The 25,526-nt window shown below is 46.6% G+C and overlaps 1 protein-coding gene across 1 annotated transcript in view; it reads right to left on the minus strand.

The window, feature by feature from the left end:
- MSN (moesin) overlaps window positions 1-15,518 on the minus strand; it is a 72,701-nt gene extending 57,183 nt beyond the window's left edge. The window contains exon 1 of the mRNA XM_036271440.1: window positions 15,301-15,518. Coding sequence (XP_036127333.1) covers window positions 15,301-15,312 — 12 coding nt within the window. The 5' untranslated portion in view covers window positions 15,313-15,518. The remainder of the gene's footprint in view (window positions 1-15,300) is intronic.
- Between the last annotated feature and the right edge of the window lie 10,008 nt (window positions 15,519-25,526).

The raw sequence follows: 25,526 nt of genomic DNA on the forward strand, positions 1-25,526 counted from the left end.
GAAGGAAGAGTACCTCCTATTGCTCCCCAAATTAACCTACTTTGACTAAAACATGCCCAAATCTGCAAAGACGTGCAGCTCTGGGCCCTAAGGCGGTCTGGATGATGGTGGCAACAGCAGCAACTGTAGGAGAACAGAGCTTGAGCACAGGCCTTACCTGCTTTCCTTCCCTGCTCTGTACCTGACCCTGCCCATCCCTGGGCACAGTAGCCAACTCAATCCCTAAACCCCAGGAGCACAAAACTGTCAAGATTAGGTTGCACAATGCTGCCCTACCTGCTGACCATGCCACAATGAGCAGCACACATACAAAAAAAATTTTTTTTTAACTGGGTAACGCTTCAAATATGTACTCTAGGGCCAAACTCTAGGTTGCTTCACAAAAGCAGATAGAAATGCTTGCATGGCTGCCTGTTAGAATCCACTGAAACGTTTCATTCAAATATTGCCCCTTGGTGTGAACACTACTGTATTGTGTAAAGACATGGGGAAAGGGACTGGAAACTGGCTGTGAACAAGCTGGCCACTTACAGGTAAACAGGCTCTCCAAGGTGCACAAGAGAAACAACTCCTCCCCATTCCTTGGCACCACTCAGCTCCATTCTGCCAGGACCCAGCCGGGTCCACATTATGTAATGTCCAGTGGGCAGCTAGAACTGTTTGGCTTTCTAGAAGACCTACCCAAAGGAGTCTGTTAAAGACAATTCCAACTTAACAACAGTAGCTATTAATCTATCTATTCAACAGATATTTATTGAACAACTCTTCTATGTTAGGTACTATACTAGGTACTTAGGATACAGTGGGTAGTAAAAAGCCATCCCTGTTCTCATGAAGCTTACATTCTTAGTGGGCCAGGCTGATAAAATAAAAAAAAAAAAAAACACACACACTTGAGTGTGGGAATGGCAGGGGGGAGCAAGGGAGGAGGGGATCCGTGGGGGGGGGGGGACATCTGTAACACAACAATAAAGATTTTTTTTAAAAAGAATACACACCTGAGAGTCTTGAAGCCAAGACCTGCTTCTGCCCCTGACTCACTAAGTGACCTTGAGCAAGTCCCTTCCCCTAGTTGTGTCTTATAGCTGACCAACAGGTCTTCCATAGATTCAGGTAATTTGTTTCCTTTATAAAACATAAAATCCTTGTGTGGACTGCAGGTATTTAAATGGCCAGGACTGCAGCAAGAAACCATGGGTACTATGTGGGGGGAAAAGCACCCTTGATGGAGGAGAATCTCCATCCCAAGACCTTAAATCTGGCTTGGATGTTCCCCATGAGCTGTTTGCCCAGCACAGGTGGGACGGGTCAGTGGCAGACACATAAACATGCCCTTCTAACAGTGCTTGGCAGGCTTGGGGCCAGAAGGCGGTTTATATAAATACTTCCACCTCCACCAGAAGGGATGTTAGGAAACCCTCTAGTCTAGTACCACTCACTTGATGCGAAAGAGCTGAGGAAAAGGTGGCACCTCCCTCTCCAGGCACTTGTGGCCATTCTTGAGTAGGGCTGTGCTGGGGCCAGTTGGAGCCATGCTGCTCAGGTGAGTGGGGAGAGGGGACTTCCTTGCATACCTCCCACTAAAAGCACCAGGCTGTGGGGCACCTACAGGAATGCTTGCTCCAGGAAACCGTAGCATTTGGCACTCTGGGCTCAGAAGCTTGATGGGAAACAAACATAAAACAGAACTTTAAGAGGCCAACTGGAACAAAATTTCTGGGTGATCTGGGTCTATCCATCCTCCCTTGTGCTCCACATCTGACAGAGCACATTCAGATGCATTAGTGCCTAAATCTTCACCATAATCCTAAGAAGTAGGATGCCATTACTTTCCATTTCACAGAGGGGAAACTGTTGAATCCTTGTATATATTACTGCTGCTTCTCTCTCTCCATATCTGTCACTGATTATGTGCTCGTCAAAGGCCTGCCCATCCCAAACCACTTCCACCTAAACAACAACCCTTGTTGAGGTGGGGAGGTTTAGAAACTTTCAAATACCCAAGTTTACTGAAGGAGAAATCCTGGGAGACCAGATGGCTCCAATACCACTTGGTATGATAACATAAATTCTTACAAAAATACAGCAGGCACACAGAAGATGGTGTAACCAATACTATCTGGGAATATTAAAGAAAGATTCCAGCACAGTGATATGGAGTGGGGGGAGGTAAAGAAGATTCAAGCTGAAAGCAAAAGCATATGCTAGAGCTAAAAGATATAAGAGGTATGGCTTACTTGGGGAAACTTGATCCCATAAAGCTACAGCATAGCATACATGTGGGGAAAAGTGGGAGCTGAGTCTGGAGAAGGAGCTAGGCCAGAGCCAGGTATCAAAGGGTTCTTCCTATATACCATACAATGGAGTTTAGATTTTCTCTTCTTCACATTCACTGAAGGGTTATAAATACTGGCAAATGCTGGGGGTAATGTCTTTCTAAAGGGGAATAGTAAAGTACATTATGACAGCCATTGAATGGAATTTTGTGAAGCCATTAAAATGTTCATTTTTAAAAAACTCAATAGCATTGCCCTGGCCAGTTTGGCTCAGCGGTTAGAGCGTCGGCCTGCGGTCCAGAGAGACCCGGGTTCAGTTCCCGGTAAGGGCACATGCCTCGGGTGCAGTTTGTCCCAGGCCCTGGTTGGTCGTGTGGGTGGCAGGCACTCGATGTGTCCCTTTCATGTCGATGTTTCTCTCTCTCTCTCTCTTCCTCTCTCCCTCCCACTCTATCGGAACAAAAAATGGAAAAATGTCCTCGGGTGAGGATAAAAAAAAAAAAAAAAAAACTCAATAGCATTTACCTAAGCTTTTATTGGTCTATTGATAGGAATAAAGAAGTAGGATTTTTTTTATGTGCACCATGGAATATTAAGATACATATATGAGATGTGACAAGAAACACACGTAAATAATAATTGCTGTTAAAATAGTGGTTTATAAAAGAGTTCTTCTATTTGCTGAACTTTGTCATATGCCATGTTGGGTTTTACAAAAAGGTGAAATATAAAAATAAAGAAGTCTTTTCCCATTTGACTCCCCTTTCCTTCTCCATCATTCCCCTTGCACCTGCTTGCCTATTCTCCCTTGCTAAAAGCCATTCTAATCTACCACCTACAACTGGAATCCTTAACCCATGCGGGGCCCCTAGGAACGAAAGGCTGTCAGCAAGGTAGCTGCTCTCAGCAGCAAGGTCCTGCATGGCCCAGGAGCCATTCCAGCTCAATGCTGGGGAAGAATCTTCCATGGAAAAGCATTACTCAACTCTACCCAACTAATCCTTCTCTGAAAACTGCCCTAGAAACTTTTCACTAAGGAAGGAAGGCAGGTGCCAAGAAGACTTCTATCTTGCTTTCCCTCCAGGGGGTTCAGGGGAGATAAAGATTATGTTCATGGCCAACTCTTAGGTGGCTGAGATGCAGCCTGGAATCCTTGATTTACAAGCCAGCACTGTGTGAAATGTCACTAAGGAGGAAGAAGAGTTAAAACAGATCCAGCCAAGGGTACACGATGTCCAAGAACGTGCTTATGCCCCATCAGCCCATCAGGGCCCTCACAGGATATTCAGAAATTCCTCTCCTTTGATCTATAAGTCTAAAATCAAAATAAGTCATATTCACAAAATACAGGATTATTTTAAGGCTGAACTAGGCATGTGGCAATCTCCAACACTAGAAATCCCTCCCCTTCGCTCCACCCAAGCCCACATCACCTAGTTCTCCCCATCCAAGGGCAACATAGACGTCAGTGACTCAGACAGAGGAAGGGGAAGCTTAGCAATATAAGACTCAGCCAAAAGCAACTTCATAGCCCTAAAGAGAGAGATGTTGTGGGGGAAGGAGGTAGAGGAAGTCAAATATCATTTGCATTCAGTTTTGGTTTATTTCTTTGTCTCCCCCTTCCCTGCTTGAACAGTGACCAATCCAAGGGTCTTCTATTATTCCTGGAGTCACCAATGACCCAAAATACTGTGGTTTGGAGGCTGGACTCTAAGGCCCCACCCAAAACACTCAATGAACAGTTGTCTCTCCAAGCCAGGATGCCCACAGCGAGTCCTGTAGTAGGTGGATCCAATACCTCTAAGCAGAGCTCACTGAAATAGAGAGGGATACTTTACACATTGATAGCTGGTGGGGGGAGGTGAGGGGGGGATCGACATTCCCAATGCCATTCTAAACAGGAGAGGGCAACTTCTCCAACTGTTCACTGCTCTCTGTTCTGTTACACTCTTTCCAAGAACCCCTTATTAACCTCTTAAACACTGGGCACAAATAATCAAGAAGTCAGAAAAAGCCAATGTTCTCCTTTTAAAGATAACGAGAACAGGCCCATAACAGTGACTTGCCTAAGGTCACACAGGCAGAGGCTAAACACCAGATACCCTGATTTGGTGGTCCACTACTCTTTGAATTGTAACATTTCTACTAAACAGTATATTTTAAAAATCCAGACAAGTGTCCCAAACTATAAGTATCAAATGCTCAGCTCTTCCAACCCGGGGCTAGACAGCTCAGAACTGGGGATGGGAGGCAGAGGGGCTTTGGATCCAGCCTACTCAGAGAAGCCAAGTGAGAAGCCTAGGCATACAAAAGGCACACACAAAAAGCTTACCAACTGAAAGGCTTTACCTACTCCAAAGGGATAATTTCAGCTGCTAAGAGCCCCTGCCCTGCCCTGCCCTGTCCCACTCTCACACTCGGAGCCTTTTCAGGCCAAGCAAGACTACTCCTAGGCTATCAGAGATCTAGGCAAGAAGCTGGAGTGGAGAGGCCAGGCAGGATCAAGAGGGCAAGGAGAAATAAGAAAGCAGGGTAAAGAAACCACTCATTCCAGACCTCTCTCATCTTCCTCTTTCCTCTCCCACTTGCCCCCAACCCCTATCAAAGAGTCTCGCCTCCTGCTCTAAACAGCCCCTAAACAAGGAGAGAAGTTTGCAGGTAACACTATATAAACTTGAGGAAGGCGTTCCCTGTTCCAAAGGAGAACAGAGGACTAGTTGAGGTGGCGAAGGGCATTTGAGGGGGGAGAAAATAGCCAAATAAGGCATACTTGACTGGTAGGGAATCATCAGGAAAGGTTCCAGAAGCTGACGTCGCAGGGAGGAAGCCTTTAGTCATTGGTTTCCTCTGGCAACTGGCCTAAGGCCAGGAGGCAAACTCCCAACCTTAGGAAAATGCCCAGACTATGGCAGAGAGAAAGGTAACCAGGCTAGAATTTTTCCCAGGCCCACCTCAGGCCCTGCTGGAACAGCTCTCCAAGTACCAGCAGAGAGGTACAGTGTAACCCTGGAGCAAAATGGCACATTTTCTCACCAAGCAGATGTTAGATCCACCATGGCCCGGGTGCCAAGAGGAGTAAGGCACCTGGAGAAGGGGGCTTTGCTCTATTAAGGCTACACGTTTCTAATACTGATGATATTTTCATATTAGACCAAAGAAAAAAAAATTCAAAGGCAAAGAGGTTAAGTGCCTTTTGTTCTCAGCAAGAAAACTGCTTTGGGTTTGTCAGTCTCCCAGGAGTATCTGCAAGGAGGTTTGGAGAGGAATTTACCTCACTTAAAACCCTTGAAGATATTAACTACTGACACCCAAATTGGCTGTTACCTTGACCCCCACCCTCCAACTCCATACCACAGATTAGTCAACCCCAGTTAAAGATTAAAACAGCCTCTGGTTGTATTTCACCTAAACTTCAGGCTGAGATTTCTGAAAAAGGATAGGGACAGGGGGGGTGCAGATTAGACCATAATAGTACGGTCAGGAACCTTATCTAAACACACTTCACTGGGAAAAAAACAAGCCTTAATCCTTCCCAGGTATTTCAGGGAGGTCAGGACTAAAGAGAGGGAAGAAAACGCTGACTAAGCCTGATAGGCAAGCCTTGCTCCCCATTCCAGGCCCTGGCCCCTGGGACCTCCCAAATATATATCCAGGAAAGGATTCCTCAGGAATATACTTTGTTTTGTATCACCAAATGCCCACATCTCAACTTTTCTTTCATTAGGCCCTGAGTAGTACCCTAGCCACACAAAGTATCTATCAAATTCCCACAAAGTGGAAGGATCATCAGGGATGAAAAGAAACATCAACCTTCAAAGTCACCAATCACAGGAGCTACCTGGAAAAACGTTACTACAAAGCAAGTACAGTGGTAGGTCACCATACCAGTATCCTAGAAGTCAGGTCAACACTTACCTTATGCCACCAAAAGCCCACTAAAAAGAGCATCAAATCTAGCATAGAACTATGCCTTCAAAGTAACCCAAAGGGCCCTTTCTCCAAGTTTAAGGTCCAGATGCTGTAGATAGGCCCTGGTCAGAAAATGCCACACTTCTTAACCTATCACAATCATACACTAAGAAATCCTCCCCTCATTTCCATCCTATCCCAAATACCTATCTCATAGTGAAGGCATTAGGAGACCTGAAAAGCTGTTTTTAAGCTGCAGACCTAGAGAGTAATCACTAAGCTCTCTTCCTTGGTTTCGCTCATATGGAAACATGAAGGAAGAAGCCTCTCGCATACCCACTGGAGCCACAAAGATAACAAAATTTGTTCACGTCCCAGTAAACTCCCTTCTTCTCAAAATCTCTAGAAAATGACCTTTAAAGTGTACATATTTTTCAAACTGTATTTAATCGAGTGAGCCCTAAATCTCCAACTAAACAGGGGATCTGCAGAGGCAGCAACTGTATGCTCCATTCATTTATTCATATTCCTTATAGTAAACAGTACCTAGTAACCACTCAATAAATGGTGAGAATGCAGCCGCCTGCCTTCTTTCTTACCCATCCTGCCTAGAAAAGGGTTGGGCATATAGCAGTTTCTTAAATAATTATAATAGCCAACATTTGCATAGCACTTATTAGATGCTATGCACAGTTCTAAGCACTTTACATGAATCCTTGCAATGAGCCTATGAGATAGGGAGAATTATCTTCACTTTACAGTTGAAGAAAATGAGGCACAGAAGTTTAGTAACCTGCCCAAGGCTACACACCCTTAGTTGGTCATAGAGCTGACATTTGAGCAGTCTGGTTCCAGAATTAGTGATTTTTCACCACTATCTTATGCTCCCTTTCCATAAAGGCCTGAAAAAAAAATAACTTTCTGGGCTAGCTACCTGCCCCAGGCTTAGCCTACAACACCGAAAGGTGACTAGTGAGGGTTGAGGCCAGGAGACTGCAGTCTATATTCAAATGGTTGCTACAGTAGCAAATATTGTCACCAAAATGGAAAGTACCATAAAATCCTCCAAACTCAAGGAACAGCTCAAGCTGGAGTACTGAGTGAAAGAGAATACAAAGAAGTCAGAGCTCAAATGTTTAAATGGCAGAGAGAAAGTGGGGAATTTGGGTGAGGGGCAGGAAGGAAGAGAAAAGAGTCATTCTGAGGCCCCAGAAGAACTGAGTCACCCACTGACTGAAACCTGCTGCAACAGAAGCTATTTAGGGGAACTCCACTGCAGCCATCTTGCTAATATAATCACCGTGGAGCCAATTCTCTGGAAGTCTGTGTCCCCTGGGTGAAAGAGTCATTCCTCCAAAATAGAAAAATCCAGTGAGAGACCACTGACATGGGAATCAGGAAAGCCATGTTCTTCTACCCAAACCATTACCAACTTTATGTGATCCCAAACAAGCTGGGTGGCCCCTCTAGATATGAATATGAAAAGTAAATAACTATACTCTATAAAGACTCTTAGTGCCCTGGCTGGTTTGGCTCAGCGGTTAGAGCGTCGGCCTGCGGTCCGGAGAGACCCGGGTTCGGTTCCCGCTGAGGGCACGTACTTCGGTTGCAGTTTGTCCCCGGCCCTGGTTGGTCGTGCGGGTGGCAGCCACTCGATGTGTCCCTTCACGTCGATGTTTCTCTCTCTCTCCCTTCCTCTCTCTCCCTCCCACTCTATCTGTACAAAAAATGGAAAAATATCCTCGGGTGAGGATAAAAAAAAAAAAAAAGACTCTCAGGACAGGGAAGCCCAGTCTCTAGCAGGAAAGTGGCTGCTCTCGTCTCCTTACCTCCCTTCAGTGCACACATCCACCTTCCACCACCCTTCACAGTCAAAGTAGAACTTTACCCTCTGGGAAGTGCTGCATAAAGTCCCAAAGGCACAGTCAGAGCCTAAACCACCTATATATAAAGTCACCTCTGAGGTCAGTTCTGTACACTGAGAAGGACTTGCTCTCCCCATGACCATATAACACTATGATCAAGTCACCCTCAGCACAGAGGAAGAAACAGTGAGCACCCTGCAGGGAGTGCCATGTAGAAGTCAGACATTAAGGTTCCTCCCCTACACCATGGGCCAGGCAAGTTGGATTTTAGTCCCAGCCCTATTACCAGTTCACTCAAATCACTTCTCTTTTCTGGGCTTTGGAGTCCCCATCTAAAACATAAAGGTTGAACTAAAATGTTTAACACCAGCTCAGTTGCTCTGTGGTTCAAAACACTCCGGTGAGAAACCTAGAGCATCCAGAACAATTGTTAAAAGGAAGCTTAAGGCTAAGAGCCATATAATTTCACTCCTTTGTGGCATATAAAACTGAGACCCATATACGCATAAAACAGTATAGTGGTTACCAGAGGGAAGGTGTGGGGGGTAGTAAAGCATAAAGGGAGCCAAATATATGGTGGTGGAAGATTTGACTTTGGGTGGTGGGCACACAATGCAATATATATATTATGTATCATAGAAATGTACACTTGGAACCTATATGTTACTAACCAATGTCACCCCAATAAATTTAATAAAAATAAAAGAAAGCTTAAGGCTGAGGAAGTCCTGGGTCATCCTAAGTACAGATGCATTTGAAATGCTGTACCCCAGAATAGCTAGCCCACAGCTCACTAGATGTTAATACCTTAGGAGGTCAGTTTATGCCCACCAGCTTACTAATGTCTAACAATATATCTACCAAATTCACGAGGTTAAAAGGAAATTTAAAATACAGTCTGGGAGTTTCCTGACCTGTCAGCAGAACTACAAGGGTCTTGCTTCCTCCAGGCAGTGAGAAGAAAGGGAGGGAAACCTATGAAGTTTTTAGTGTTTGTCTAAAGCTCTTCAGTCAACCCACAGCCTTCACAGTATTGTCTCATTGGTTTCTTTCTTATTCCTCAGTGATCTCGTCAGAGCTATTAATGAAATAAATCAAACCCCAAGCTAGAAACTCTCCATCCCTGAACTCTGTACCCAGGAAGAAACAGCATTCCAGACGTGTAAGAGGACAAGAACATATATTTTAGCAAGTGCTGTTCAATCTTGTCTTGCCAGCATACACTGCCTGGTTCATAGAAGGCACTCAAATTTTGAGAAAAGAATGTCTCAAGAACATAGTACTGGAAGGGTCCCTAGAGTATACCCATTACTAGTACAGTTCCCTCATGATAATCAGGAGAGACTGAAAGCCTAAAGCAGGGACTTGCATAAAAGCCCACTTATTTGGATCAGTTTACTGAAGACAGGGAAGAAGTTCTTCTTACATGGATAAAAAAAGAAAAATTCTCAGGTGAGTGCTACTGGTCATTTCCCAACACCCACCTTCCAAATCAATGGAGTCCTGAGCTAATCCTCCAAGTACCACGAGTCAGAACCTGGACTTAAAGTTTTTCAGCTCTATCAAGCATGAAGTGAGAGGAGGGATAAACGGCAAAGGCAGTCAATCATGACAAGAGCACCTCCTTCACTTGACCAATAGATTTCCCAAAAAGAGACCAGCCTTGTATTCTATTTTATCTATGGGGGCAGAACAGTAGGGTGGAGTAGCAGGGAGAAAAGATTGTGAGTTGAGAAAGATGTACATGATAAACTCAGTTCTATCTTTGAAAGATCGGAAACAGACTGTTCCAAACCAGCAATGATGCCAATTTTCAGTAACTCTAGTCATGAAAAGCCCAACTCCAGTAGTGTTGGTATACCAGATCTCCTCTCTGGAGTTCTTGAGGCTAGAAATTCCAGTGAGGGGGACTCCCAGGAAAATACAAAAGAACCTAAACACACTGTTGCCAAGCAACACTATTAGAACAGAGTTCAGAATATATATAGCTGTCATCTCATCTCATCCAGAGAGAATTGGATGTGGAGTCAGGGAGACAGACCAGATGATCTCTAAATGTCCCTTCCAGCTCCACCATTCAGTAAAGCAGTCTTCTGAGAAGAGGAAGAGAGAAAAGTAAGAACACCCTTAAGTCCAGAATGGAGTAGTTCAGTTAGTTGAGCATCCTCCTATGCACCAAAGGGTTGCAGATTCAATCCCCGATTGGGGTACATGTATAGAAGGCAACTAATCAATGTTTCTCTCTCACATCAATGTTTCCTTCTCTCTCTCTCTCTCTCTCTCTCTCTCTCTCTCTCTCTCTCTCGTCCTCAGGTGAAGATTTGAAAAAAAAAAAAAAAAAGAACACCCTTAAAACAAGCTATTGAAACAGGCAGCTAGAGAATAATGGAGAGTTAGCAAACTAATGGTCAGTACCACCTCTGTTACCCACTCACAGAGCAACCTTCCCCTCTCCAAGCCTAACATGAGAGAGTATAGATTATTTGGTGCCTTCGAGGGTGCCACGAAGGCCCTCCTGCCCCACAGCCCCACCATCACTTCTATGCCCAAAGGGTTATTCAAGAAGTGTAAAGGAAATCTTCAAAATGGCTCCCACTCTGTCTCTATCATCTACACTTACACAAACTGGAGAACCAAAGAAGAGGAGAGATGCAGGATCCAAAGAGTCACCCTTCTCTCTCATATAACCTCCATTCCTGATCCATTGCCTGACCCTGAAGTCTACAAGCAAAAATAGTTCAAGGGTTAAAAGACTGAGAATTTTCCTCCTGTTCACCAAGTACTACTTTAGTGCCACTCGAGTGGCTCAAGCAATGCTAGGAATGGCAGGAGAATAAACAGTCCACATAGCCCCTGTTAAAGTTTAGCTGAATGCAGACCCAGAAGCCTTCAAATACTTCAAGGAGCTAGGCTCTATGTCTGCTGACATGGATGGTGCCATTAATGACCACTTGATCACCTTTCCCCTGACCTACTGAGCTAGGACTAAAAACTTAGCAAACTGAAGAGGTCTTACCAAGACTGACCCTCTGACTAAAAAGAAGAGAGAGAAAAATAAAAACACCCTTAAAACAAGCTATTGTTTCAGGTAGCTAGAGAATAATGGAGAGGCAGCAGGTTAATGATAATTACCACCTGTCACCCATTCACAGAGCAACATTCCCCTCTCCAAGCCTAAAACACGGTATAGATTAGTTGCTTTTCGCTTTGCTATTGACATGCTGCATCATTTCAGGTCAGTCCCTCCCTATCTGAAGGTCTCAGTTTCCCCATCTATACAATGAAAAGTGTTAGACTTGGCAGTTGTGAAGAACCCTTTCAACTCTAACAAACCAAAAACTCAAGAACACCTGGAAAATTCAAAACAATCTCTTTTTAGAGAATCCAAGTGTCCCGAAGACTTTGTGACCTAAAAACAGTTAAAAAGAGTAGAAAGGGTGAAAAGGGGTTGTTTTGTTTTCGTTTTTGTTTTCTTACAACTTTCTTGTCATCAGAAAGTGTAGATAGCAGTTACTAAGTTCTCCACTCTGGCTGCTAAAACAGACCCAGGAAACTGTCAACTAGAAGCAGAATCCAAGGGGATGGAGTGCAGTGGGGCATGTTTTAACAGATTTAGGAAGTCTGGGCTGACTGTAGGAGACAGTTGTCTGCAAAAGTGAAACTAACCCTGGACAGACTGTAGACATGGTTCATATGAATGAATGGATTTGATTTTTCCACCACCCTTCCCTATCTGTCATACTCCAGAAATAGCCTAAAGCACACTAGTGAAGAAGGAGCCGAGAATACGGGAATTTTCTCCCTTCGTTAAAGCTACTAGTATCATTTCTCAGACTCGTGGCTAAGATCAAGTGTAGTTATCTGTTCTTGTCAGTTTAACATTAAAGCTACTAGGTGGTATGCAGAGAACTAGAATGTGCCCCTGGACACCTCAACATTGAGATGAGGAATGAGAAAACAGGAGGCGCCTTGTCACACCCCCAATTCTCACCAGGAGACCACACAAATGCCAACGTTGGTTACTTTGCCCAAATTACCCACTTCTTTTTTTCTGAGGAACAGAAAGACCTGAAAAAAGGAGGCAATTTTCTTTGGGCAAAAGAGGTGACTCAATTTCAAGAACCCAATCATTGAGTTAGACTAGAGGGTCAATGTGATGAACATCACAAAGCCTGGACCCCAAAGTAGTTTTGTTTTTTTTTTCCTGTAGGCCTAAATAACCTCGTTAAGGAGGGCTAGGGGGAGGGGTAAGAGAATTATCAGATCAATAGTCTCTGAGATCCCTTTCAATTTAAGAGCCTATGGTTTTAACAGGTATAGTATCGTTTGTTTCTCCTAGAAGTTGGTCATTCCTTGAGCCAAACAGCATGGAAAATTATCCAAATTGTTCAGTCCATCAAAATTCAGCCCTCTCCTTCTAACCTGATTCAAGTTTCAGTCAATCTACATAAAATACCTTCAGTATTCAGGTGCATTCGGTACCCTAGGCTTGACCTCAAACAGCTCACACTCATCTCCCTCCACACCCAGGAAAAGGATACCCACACCATCCTCTTTGCCATTCTTCACTAAGGATGGAATGGTTAAGGCCACTTTGAGACAATTTCCGACCCATTAAGTTGTGTTTAAATGTAAGATATCTCAGACTTGAGGATGAGAAATGCCCCTGGAAAAGAGAGGTAACAGGACAATCTATTCCCAGAGATCCACCCACCTATTTAGGCAAAGCCACACCTTAAAAGGACTCAAGCCGCCCACTGGTGTGACTCAGTGGTTGAGCACTGACCCATACACCAAGAGGTCGCCGGCTGGATTCCCGGTCAGGGCACATGCCCAGGTTGTGGGCCAAATCCCCCGTGGGGAGCATGTAGAACGTGGCCAATAGATGTTCTCTCTCATCGATGTTTCCATCTCTCTCTCTCCCTCTCCCTTCCTCTCTCTATAAAATTGATAAAGGAAAAAAATGTTTAAAAAGGAGTCAAGAAGTCAACCACAGAGAGATAAACCTGGAAGGTTCTTTATAATCCTCTGTATTGGCAGAGACGGTGGGTATTTTCCCTTCTCTTTTCAAAACCATTTTCTGTTACTTTGTGTGTGGTGGGGAGGGCAAGTGTGAAAAAGCTCCATGTCATAAAACCACAAGCAACCTTGTAAGAGAGAGAGATGGCAGAACTGTGGTAGGCAGCTAGGCAGCCATGAGCAGAGCAAGGATGATGGGCTAGGTACAGAAGGTCACCAGGGTGAAAAGCCCTGGAGACCTAGCATCAGATAATTGTAGAGTGGGACCTCATCCCTAAGGTGACCTTTCCTCACCTACCATATGTCTGGTCATGCTGTTTGGAATCCCTGCCCTTTCCTCCCTAAAGATAACATTGAGGCCTCAGTTGTATTTCAGCTCCAGGCCCAGAAAAGCAACAAAAGCAGCCATGGCTGACCTCAGGACTAGCTTCATTAAATGCCCCCCTGCCATGGTGCTGACCAATCAACCAGTGGAGACCTAGACCCTGAAAGGACACCTGGAAAACTGCAGAATATTCTATTGAGATCATCCCTGGGACCTGCCCTAAAATCTCCAACCTTAAAACCCTTAGGACAGAGGACCCAGTGTGCCTTCCCTCCTACTTTCCCTCCCAGGAGCACGCCCAGGCCTATGACTTTGCCTTTGCCTTTTCCCTTGCCTTTCCCTGCCCCCTCCCAGTCCCCATCCCCACAGGTTCATCACCTTTACCCTCCTCACTTCTATGCTCTAAGAGCCCTTCCTTTGCCTCTATAACTTGTTTCCTAAGCCCATTTCTTCTATGAATTATTTCTTCTACCTCTGTAATTTTATAAATAAATGTTCTCTTATAGTTTGAGTCTTGGCTCTGAATTCTTTCCTAGCCAGAACTCAAGTACTGAGGTTGCTGAACCCAGGTCTTGTCTGACCCCACCTGTCTAACACCTGGTGCCATTCCCACCACCACCAACAGAACCACATACTTGTTGAAAACGTAGTGTCTTTGAAGGACAGGGTTCGGTAAGGGCAAGAATGACTTGGCAGTAAGACTGGAATACAGCAACGTGGCAACCAAAGCTCAGCACACACCCAAAGAGCTGCCCCTACCCCTGCCCCTCTCATCCAGAGACCCTTAGCCATTCTCAAGCCTACTAGTCACTATCTCAGCTCTACAAGGATCAGGCAGTCCTAGAGAGAGGGTTCCAGGAGAACTGCATAGCCTAGGCCAGCCCAACAAGCTGTTTGGCCTAAGGGACTCAAACTAGGGTGGTCACCAGGCCTTCCTGGGCTAGGGAAGGGCCCCAGCAGCCATTTGCCATGACTTGCACAAAAGCAAGCAGGGCTCATTATTCAGGCACAGTCCTCCTCCGCCCCTCCCTCCTGGGCATCCGGCCCCCCTAGGCCCCACTCCCAAGAGGCTTCAGCTCTTCTCATAACAGCCAGTGGGGTGGAGACCAGATCCTAGAAGCTACCACCACTTGAGAAAGGTGTGGCCCCACAGGAGAGAATCTACACTTCACAGAACAGTCGGGAGGGGAAAGGAAGAGATAGACAGCCATTAAGTAATGGGAAGGGCAGGGATTTGGCAAGTGGAGAGGAGGAAGAAACCAGTCTTCTCCCTTAGGAATAGGGCAGATGTCCCCCCTCAGACTGGTGCCTAGTGAAGTGTTAGTGCTCCTGTGGAAAAGCAAGCAGCCTGAATGAGTCCCTCCACAACTCGATCCTCCTCTCCTAGTGGGAAACAGCTGAGGCAGCCTGGGGCGTCTGTGGGAAAGATTAGTGGGGGTGCGGGATCCGCCCTTAACATCTCCCTCCTCCTAGCTTCTCGGTTCCCAAGGCCCCTCCTGGACAGTTGCAGCCTTGCCCAGAAGGCGCCAATTCCTGGGCTGGGGGACGTGTTCTCTGGACCAGAGTCTTCTTCCCCGTGCCCGTGGCCTGTCAGGGACAAAAGGAGAACTTGGGCCCCCAGGAAGCCTTCCTTACTGTCGCACCCCAGACATGGGGAGCTGGAGTCTGAGAAACAGGCCAGACCCGCCCAGTACACACTTCCAACCCGGGACCACCTCACCCCCCCCATACACCCGAGGGCACGCCATACCAGGTCTCCACTCCCGCCCCTCCCCACCCCAGGCCTGAGCGGAGGGCGCGGCATCCCGAGCGGGCAGATGGCTGGGCAACCCCCCCAGCCATCATCAAGGGGCTACAAGGGTCCGCCAGAGCCTCCGGGAGCAGCAGCGCCCACCCCTGCACTCACCGTCTTGGGCATGGTGACGGCAAAGGCGGCGGAGTTGGCAAAGTTTGGCTGGGAGCTGTCGGGCAGCGTTGAACACGCCGTACACACGGCTCGGACTCCGGGGGCTGGGGGCTCGGATTGGGTCCTTCGCTAGCGTCCGGGCGACTGCTCGGCTTCCTGCTAACGGGCCACGACTTCACAAACCCCACCCAGGAAAGAGCCGCCCCCGTCGTGCCGCCCGCTCCTTTATGTGGCCGGGCTTCCGCGCCGCTCCCCGCCCTCGCGCCCGCCTCCTTGCCGGACGCCTGCCTCGCCCCGCCCAGCCCAGCCCTGCCCTAGCCGGCCACACCAACCACGTGGGGGCCAGACTGGGCTTGGGCGCCCCAAGGGGGGCACCCCACCCACCCAGCCCTACCCAGCTCCTCTCCCACCCCTTTCACTGCCCTCAGCCCTCCGTACCCGGGCCATCCAGCTTCACCCCAAAGGAGGGCCGGACACTGGGCCCCACCCTGGCAGAGACTTCAGCAGCCCCTGACTGCAACTTTCCACTGATGGGGATCTCACTACCTATCGACACTGTCTGTTTCCTCTCTACACAGTTCTGACTTAGAAAGTTCTTCCTGTGTGTATCTGAACTCCTTTTCCCTGTCAATTCTGCCTGTGGATCTCACATCTGCTCCCTGGGGCCACGCAAATTGCCTTCTGTCCCTAACAGTTTCTCAGAGATTTGAAGATCCCATGTCCCTCTGAAACATTTTTCTCTTGGCTAAACTGCGTCAGCTCCTCCAATGCTTCATCCATTCTTTTCGGTAGGACTCTATATCCCTTTTCCCATCATATTTCCTCCTCCTTGCTCCTTCTGATGAAAATGAAGAATTGGACTTCTCCCAATACCTGTCCTCTACTACTTCCCTTCCTTCAAATCCAAGTCTCCACCTTCTTCAAATCAATGTCCTGATCCTTTAGCCCCTCCTCCAACACATTCATCAATTTACGTGATTCACTTTCTGATAAGGCTATAATTCCCCAAGGTTAGAGGCACCCCGTGTTCTAGACTGTAGCAGTTAACTGGTTGTCTGAGTTTTAGTTTGAAAGTGACTGGCCATAGTCCTTTGTTTTCCTATCCACTGGCAAAGATTCTGAGTATCCTTTGTGAAGTAGAGTACCACATACCTCAGGGATGATGAGCCAACTTGGGGCAATGGAAAGGATATTGGAGAGGGGTGGTCAGGATACCTGGCTTCTAGTAGCTTTGCCATTAACTCACTCTTTAACCACTGTATGGCCTTGGGTAACTCCCCTTCTCTGGGCTTCAGTTTCTCCCTCTACGACAAGAAAGGGCTGGACTCCTGGATTTCCAAGGTCCTTTCCCACTCTGACATTATAACTTGATGAGAAAGGGAGTAGACTCCTTAGGAAAGAATATGAGTTTAACAGGGTTGCATAAAGACTAGCCTTGCATTGGCACTGAGGAATCAGTAGTTCTATTCCCAGCTTCTCTGATTCCCAGTTCAACAGTGTCCATAGTCAATGTGCCTCAGTTTCTCTCATGGCTGCCAAGATTCAATGATGTGTGCTAGAATAAACAAAGTTCCCTGCCCAAAGCACTTCCTTGAGCTGAGCAGTTGACCTGAGGAAAAGCAGCACTCCCAAGAAAGTCTCAACAGCAGGGGTAGCAACGGCAGCCAATCACATTCCTTGGCATTGTCATGGCCCTTTTCTCCCAGAAGTTCAAAGAACTCACTGATTCCCTCATTTATATTCTCCCAGAGCCCACAAGGGCCTGGAACTAGGCTAAGTGCCTAAAGGGGGAGGGGAAGTTGATTGGAGACTCCAACTTTCATTATCCATTCTGGAAAGTGGAAACCCCCTGTGTGTCATTGCCCATGTCCTATGCCAACACCCCCCCAACACACACACACACACACACACACACACACACACACGACAGCTGGTTAGGTAGTGTCAAGCAGCTGAACACACTACTAAAAGGGAAAGGGGGCACTGGAGTCCAAGTGGGGGATGGGAGGACAGAGGATGGGAAAGCTAAGGAAGTTTATGGAAAGGGGCTGAGAGAGAATGGATGGGGTTGGCTCTCTGGGGAGTAGAAGGGTGGGATTGGAAAGAAATCATAGCCCAGGAATCCATTAAGTTCAAGGGAACTGAGGGTCAGAAGGAAGAAAGGACTTACTCAAGATCGGGCTACCAGTGTGGAGAATGGATTCAAAGGGTATTTGAGAAGACAGAGTTCAGTTAAGCGATTGCAATAATACAAGCAAGAAATTTTGAAGGTTAGAATCAGGGAAGTAGTGTCTCCCCTCTCACTTCACCAGACAGAAGCTGGTTATGGTGATTATGGTCACATAGCTAGATTTTGCTTGGTTAGACTTAAAACTCTCTGGCTTGGAGGGACGCATCTCAGAACAGAGGCAGCTGAGGTGTTTTCTCTCTTGTTCTTCAAGATGCCAGGGAAACACACCTTTGTTTCCTAACCTCTTTATGAAATATGTCATGCCTATATGGCCGGAGCTTCTGATCTCTTCTCTCACTCCTTACCATGAGCCCATGTGAAATGAAAGACAGGTCCATCTTCCTAGGACAAGAGTAATCCCCACAATTATATTTAGATATGATGAGATTTATACCTGTGTTTGCAGAGATAAGACGTGGAAATAAGGGCTAAACATCCCTATGTATGTCGGCTACCCTTGGTGAGGGAAGTAAGAGTTATTAAGACACCTGGGTTTTTAGAAAAGCTGAAATCAGAAAGTTCAGGGAGCAACAGGCAAATTTTTCAAGCAGTAAAGCTAAATGAGGGCCGGTATGAGCAGAGTTGTACAGAGACATTTTGGAGCTGCATTCCAAAGAAGCTGGGGGCATATGAATCAGGGGGTAGGAGATGCAAAAGGAGAAGATTTGACCTGAGCTTTAGGGCCAGGCATGAGGTCCAGGTGGAAAGGCTTAGAATTACTAGGAGGCTGGGACTGTTCTGGAGCTGCAGCAAGACTGAGTGTCAAAGCCAAAGGAATAGCAAGCAGGAACTGCATAAGGCTGATTTATGTGAAAGACTATGCCAGGCTCAAGAGAGAAATGAGATTGGACTTGTAATCACCTCCACCCAAGACTTAAGCTCACTACAATAAAGCTTTTGCATTCTAAATGGCATTTCTCCTTCAGAGGACACAATAGTTCAGGAGAGGAAATACATGAGAGATACTGGGCAGGGAAAAGTCTTGAAACCCAGGGATAGTTTGGATAAGGAAGCACCTGCCCCCAAACCATTGGACGGTAACAATTTTTTAAATCACTTTTTAATTTTCAATTATAATTGACACACAATATTATATTAGTTTCAGGTGTACACCCCAGTGATTAGACATTATATAACTTACAAAGTGATCATCCAGCTAATTCGCATACCCATCTGACACCACACAGTTACTAGAATATTACTGACTATATTTCCCATGCTGTATTTTACATCCCCATGACTATTTTATTACTGCCGATTTGTACTTGCTGTTGTTGTTTTTTTAATCCTTATCAGAGGATATGCTTAGAGAGAGGGAGAGGGAGAGGGAGAGGGAGAGGGAGAGGGAGAGGGAGAGGGAGAGGGAGAGGGAGACATCAATCAGTTGCTGTCCATACATGCCCCAACTGGGGACTGAACCCACAACCCAGGTATGTGCCCTGACCAGAAAGTGAACCAGCAATCTTTCAGTGCACAGGAAGGATGCCCAACAAATTGAGGAACTCTGGCTGGGCCCGATTTGTATTTCTTCTCCTTCTTTTTTAAATGTTTTTATTGATTTTTTTAGAGAGAGGAAGGGAGAGAGATAGAAACATAGATGAGAGAGAAATATCCATTGGCTGCCTCCTGCACGCCCCCTACCAGGAATCGAGCCAAAAACTTGGGCCTGTGCCCTGACCAGGAATCAAACCAGGACCTCTCAGTCCAAGGGATGACACTCAATCCACTGAGCCACACTGACCAATTTGTACTTCTTAATCCCTTCACCTTTTTAACCCAAGTTCACAAGCCCCCTCCCATCTGGCAACTAACAAAATGTTTTCTGTATCTATGTTTATGTTCTATTTGTTAATTTCTTTTGTTTTTTAGATTTTATTGTTGATAGATATGTATTTAGTGCCATTTATTGTTCATATGTTAGATTTTTTTCTTCTTCTTCGTTTTAAAGAAGACCCTTTAACATTTCAGGTAATACTGGTTTGGTTGTGGTAAACTCCTTTAGTTTTTTCTTGTCTGGGAAGCTCTTTATCTGTCCTTCAATTCTAAATAATAGCCTTGCTGGGTAGAATAATCTTGGTTGTAGGCCCTTCTTTTCATCACTTTGAATATTTCTTGCCAATCTCTTCTGGTCTACAAAATTTCTGCTGAAAAATCAGCTGACAGTCTTATGGGGGAGCTCCCTTGTAGGTAACTAACTGTTTTTCTCTTGCTGCTTTTAAGATTCTCTCTTTGGCCCAGCTGGTGTGGCTCGGTTAGTTAAGCATCAACCCATGCACCAAGAACTCACCAGCTCAATTCCTGGTGAGGGCACATGCCCAGGTTGCAGGCTTAATCCCCAGTAAAGGTGTGCAGAAGGCAGCCGATTGATGTTTCTCTCTCTTGTCAATGTTTCCCTCTCTCTCTCTCTCCCTCTTCTTTCCTCTTTAAAATCAATGAAAACATTATTTTTTAACTAATCTTTTCTTTTTCTTTTTTTGATTTTTAGAGAGAGAGAGGAAGAGAGAGGGAGAAAGAGACAGAAACATCGACGAGAGAGTACATTGATTTGCCACCTCCTGAATGCGCCCCACTGGGGGATCAGGCCCACAACCTGGGCATGTGTCCTGACCAGGAATCGAACCAGCAACCTCTTGATGCATGGGTTGACACTCAACCACTGAGCCACACTGGCCGGGCAAAAACATATTATTTTTATAAGAAGATTCCCTGTTTGTCTTTAACCTTTCGCATTTCAATTATGATGTGTCTTGATATAGACCTCTTTGGGTTCATCTTGTTTGAGACTCTCTACACTACCTGGACTTTTATGTCTATTTTCTTCATCAGGTTAGAAAATTTTTCCATCATTATCTTTAATTTATTTTATTTTATTTTATTTTATTTCTTTATGGATTTTAGAGAGAGAGAAAGGGAGAGGGGGAGGGATATAGAAACATTGATGAGAGAGAACATCAATTGCCGCCTCCTGCATGACCCTCACTGGGGATTTGGCCCACAACTTGGGCATGTGCCCTGACTGGGAATTGAACCGGCGACCTCTTGGTGCACGGGTCAACATTCAGCCAGTGAGCCACATTAGCCAGGCTCCATCATTATTTTTAAAAATAGGTTTTCAGTTTCTTGCCTTTCTCTTGTATCCTCCCAGCACCCCTATGATGCAAATGTTTGTATACTTGAGGTTGTCCCAGAGGCTCCTTATACTATCCTCATTTTTTTAAATTCTTTTTTCTTTTTGTTGTTCTGATTGGGTGTTTTTTTGCTTCCTTATATTCCAAGTCACTGATTCAATTCTTGGCTTCATCTACTGTTGATTCCCTGTTAATTATTCTTCATTTCAGTTAGTGTATCCTTCATTTCTGACTGGTCCTTTATTATGCTTAGTTCTCACTAAGTTTGTTGAGTATCCTTCTATGCAGTGTTTTGAATTCCGCATCTAGTAGATTGCTTGTCTCCATTTGTTTAGTTCTTTTTCTGGAGTTTTGTTCTGTTCTTTCATTTGGGACATGTTTCTTTGTCTCATCATTTTTGCAGTCTCCCTGTGTTTGTTTCTATGTATTGTTTTTTTTCCTTTTATTGACTTTAGAGAGAGAAGAAGGGAGAGGGAGAGAGAGCTAGAAACATCAATGAGAGAGAACATCAACTGGCCACTTCTTGCATGCACACTGGGGATCAGGCCCACAACCTGGACATGTACCCTGACCAGGAATCGAACCAGCGACCTCTTGGTGCATGGGTCAATGCTCAACCACTGAGCCACAACAGCCTGGCTTGTTTCTATGTATTAGGTAGAGCTTCTATGTCTCCCGGTCTTGGTAGAGTGGACTAATGTAACATGTGTCCTGTAGGGTCCAGTGGCACAGTCTCCCCATTCACCCAAGCTGGGCACTCCAGGTGCACCACCCCCTGTGTGGGCCGTGTACACCCTCCTGTTATAGTTGAGCCTTGATTGCTGTTGGCACATTAATGAGTGAGATTTACTCGCAGACTGTTTGGCTGCAAGGACTGGCTATGACCACCAACCACTGTGGAGGATCACCTGTGCAGGGGACAGTCCCACAGAGCAGGACTTACTTCACCAGGGCTCTAGTCCCACTCAGTCCACCTCTTGAATGTGTCACTTTTGGAGGTGCTTGGGTGGCACTTCAACATGGTCTGAAGCTGTCCTTCTGGTCTGAAGCTGTACTAGCTCTGTAGCCTCCCAGGAGGTGCAGGCCAAGGTCAGCTACCACCTGTGTTCTGTCCAGGGTCACTGGGCATTAGCTACAAAGTGATCAGCAGATAGCTGCTATTTGTGCTGGGCTTGGAGGTGTCCAGGAGAGGCCAAGCTGTGAACCAAGGCTGGCTGCTGCTAGTGCCAGGCCTGGGACCAATTAGTGAGGGGTATGGGGCACACCAAGACCAGATGCTACTTGTTTGAGAGTTTTTAGGAAAATCTGAAGCATGAGCCAACACAGGCCTTGCATATGGAAAAGCCACTGTAAAGAGCTTGGGTGGGCCAGAAAGTTGGTGGGATGGGGTCTTAGGGAATCACCAGGGTAGGGCTAACAGTGACAGCCAGGTTGATGGGGACTCAGATAAGGCTCCCACCTGCTGGCTCTGGGGTAGAAGTGCTCAGAAAAGGAACAATGGCCTCTGCCAGCTCTTCTGTCTGGGAGAAAGCTGCCCTTCCAGCTCTCATCCTGATGCCAGACACTTCAGTTCCTCCCCACGTGTCCCTGGTGCCTTTTGAGCTGCTGCCCCAGTGCTGGAGCTCAGAGGGAGTGAGTCTAACTAAGTCTATGCTCGGGCCCATAGGACTATAGCAGCCTCCCTCTCCCTCAGCCGCAATCCCTACTGGTTTTTACAGCCAGATGTTATGGGGACTTCTCTTCCTAGCACTGGAACCGTGGGCTGGGGGGCCTGGTGTGGGGCTGGACCCTTCACTCCTCAGGGGGACCTCCTAGATGGTGACAGTTGACAGTTGTCATCACTCAGAATTTTCTGACGACTTTTTTTCATTTTCATCACTGTTGGAAAGTCCTACTTTACATCTAAATTAGACATCTCTGCTTCATTCACTACAATTGCTCTTTGCTGATGCTTGGGGCATGAATTCACTAAGCTTCTGATGTTACTCTTCTCCATTATCAGAAGGGAAATGTCGCAGAGAGATTAAAACAAACATTAGCTTGAGGCCACACATACTGAGGCCTTCTCTCTCTTCCTTCCCCCAGGTCAGTAGCCGAAGCACTAGGCTAGCTGTGCCCTTTACACAAACAAGAGAACAGGCAGAAGAATATATCACTGTCTCCCTCAGGCAAAGAGGTCTTCTTGGTATAACCAGCAGCAGAAGGGAAATCTTGCTTTTAACGATTTTCAATTTTCTACCCACTTCTTGAAAAACAAAAGCTACAGTTTAAGTGAAAGGGCAGAAGATAACATCAGCACTAATCATGTGCTAAGCCATGAGGAGGACATTTCAAAATTTAACAAGAACCTTTAGAGGTAGAAATGAGGAAATTGAGGCTCTGAGGAGTGAAGTGACTTATCCAAAAGCCCCATGGTTTGTTGATGGTGGGGCAGGGGTTTGGCCACAGGTCTTGTGATCCAAGCCCACCTTCTTCCCACCAACCTGCCCTGTGGCCCAGCACGCCCCGAGGAAGGAGACGCATTCTGAGATTGATACCATCGCTGCACCTCAGTGGTCAGACGACACAGCTCGAGATGGTGGGTGGATAATAATAAACAGCAGTGATACGGCATCTTGCCAATGTCCAGTGCCTGCGAATATTTATTACTAATCATACTAATGGGCCACCGTGAGAGGGAAGCATTGCTCTCCGGCCTCTCCTCTAGTAAGGCTGGAAGCTTTCCAAGAGCTTCCCCCAGCCAGCCAATATCAATTCAGTGTGAGCCAGTGTCCTCTCGGAACAGGAAAGTAGCCCTGTAGAGAAGCCCCCAGTCTCCCAGTAGAGTCCCTAGCTGCCAGCCCTGCCCCTGGTGACCGGAGACCGGTCATATGAGACCAGTCTGCCTGTGGGGCTCAGAGAGAACAGCCCCCTCAGAGTGCATGGCCCCTCCATGAAGCACCCATGGTTCAAACTTGACACACCTAGAAGGAAAAGGAAGTCCATGGGTCCACCCCACCCATGGGGTGACCAGGTGACCAGGTACCTGCTAGGTGTCTGGTTCTATGTGAGGTTGTACAAGGGGTGCTCACCCTCTCCCTCCCCGGGAGCTCACCTTCCCAGTGGCTCGGTACCTGTTGGTGGTCTCGCTGTTAGCACCGTCCTTTGCGTGCGCCATATCGTCATCTTGAACTCTCTGGCTGACTCCTCCATCGGTCATCAAGGCCTGCTCTCTGTCTGTTTGTCCTTCACAGCTCTCTCCCTCCCATCTGCACCGCCAGTGCCCTAGGTCAGCCTCACCGACTCTCCCTGGTCTCCCTGCCTCCAGGCCGCCACATCCAGGCCATCCTCCACCCGGCCATCCTCCATCCGGGCACCAAGGTGATCTTCAGAAACGCAGCCTTGACCTGTGCTCAGTCACCTGGTGGCCGCTTCCGCCCAACACACTCTTACCCTTTGCAGCCTGTTCTTCTCCCACAGCTCAGCACCCCCACCCCCACCCCCAGCCAGGCCTGTCTCACACAGGCACACAGCACAGTGTGCTCACTCTTGTCTCTGCATGAAGCCCTCCCTTGATCTCTCCTGCGGTCCTTGGGCTTTCTCCACCACCCCCCAGCTCCAGTAGTGCCCGGGGCCCTCAGTGCTCATCTGGCATCCTTCCCACATCCTGCTTTGTCTTGTCAACTGCTGCTTTTTTTTTTTTTCTTTTCATGCATTCCAGGCTGGGCTGTGGTGGTTCCCAGAGAGGGAGCGCACTTTTCTTCCACTCACAAGGAGCCCAGCACACTTCCAGGCACATTTTTGGAGCTCAGGACAGATTGCTCAGCTAGGCCAGGGGATCTGCCATTCTCATGTCCAGCTAAAGGTCTATCAACTTATATTTTCTCCAGATTCTCTAAGAGCTCAAGTTCCCCTCAATTTCTCCTATTAGGAGACAAAACCAACAAACAGAACAGAGCCTCCTATTTCTGTCCCCTTATTTCTTCTCCCCCCAGGGTCTTCCTGGGCCCAGATATGCCTCTCCTTGACTATATGTGTGTTTTCTGTATGCTCCCGTGCTTGCCTGCTTATGTGTCTGTTTGCATATATGTGTGTGCATGGGCCTAATGTTTATTACTAAGTCACTGATATGTAGATTCATCAACCTGAAATACTCTTTCATATTTTGTAAACCTTAATCTCAGACCAGAAAATATTAGAACATTACTTTATCTAAGATATGCGGGTCTCAAATATTCTCAACTATATTTTGAGAGCCCTTCCCCTCCTTCTCACTCCCCAAAGATACTTTGCTTATGTTCAACCCAGCCATGTGTGAACTTACAGGCAAGAACCCATGTGCAGATGTCTCAATGGGGAAAACGCAGGGCCTTCCACCGGGTTTTACACACCCCTCAGTACCAGCCACATCATATGTTCCTGGACCTTCCTAGAGGCTTCAAAGGATGTGCTGATGGGTGGTATAATGCCTTGGGGGAGAGGACCTGTTCTCCACTTTCCTCACATGCATATTACTACCAAACTCTTCTTTTGTTTTGTTTTTTTTGGTACGTGCCCTTAGAGGGAACTGAACCTGGGACTCTACAGTCCACAGGCCAGTGCTCCAACTGCTGAGCCAAACTGGCCAGGGCCCCAAACTCTTCAGACTCCATTTTCCAAGTCTTTAGGATTAGGGACTGAGAAGGGTGCCTCTACTTTCTTTATATAAACAAAGCATCAAATGTACTGCCAAATGACTGGGTCCAAAGACATCCGGCCAATTATTCTGAGTGTCAGAATGTTTAAGAGAACAAAGTGAGCCCTGTGTTTAACTCATAGAAACACCCAATCTTAGCCCTGACCAGGTGGTTCAGTTGGTTGGAGTATCATCCCATATACCAAAAGGTTGT

This window comes from Molossus molossus, unplaced genomic scaffold, assembly GCF_014108415.1.
Source record: "Molossus molossus isolate mMolMol1 unplaced genomic scaffold, mMolMol1.p scaffold_m16_p_2, whole genome shotgun sequence".
NCBI lineage: Eukaryota > Metazoa > Chordata > Mammalia > Chiroptera > Molossidae > Molossus > Molossus molossus.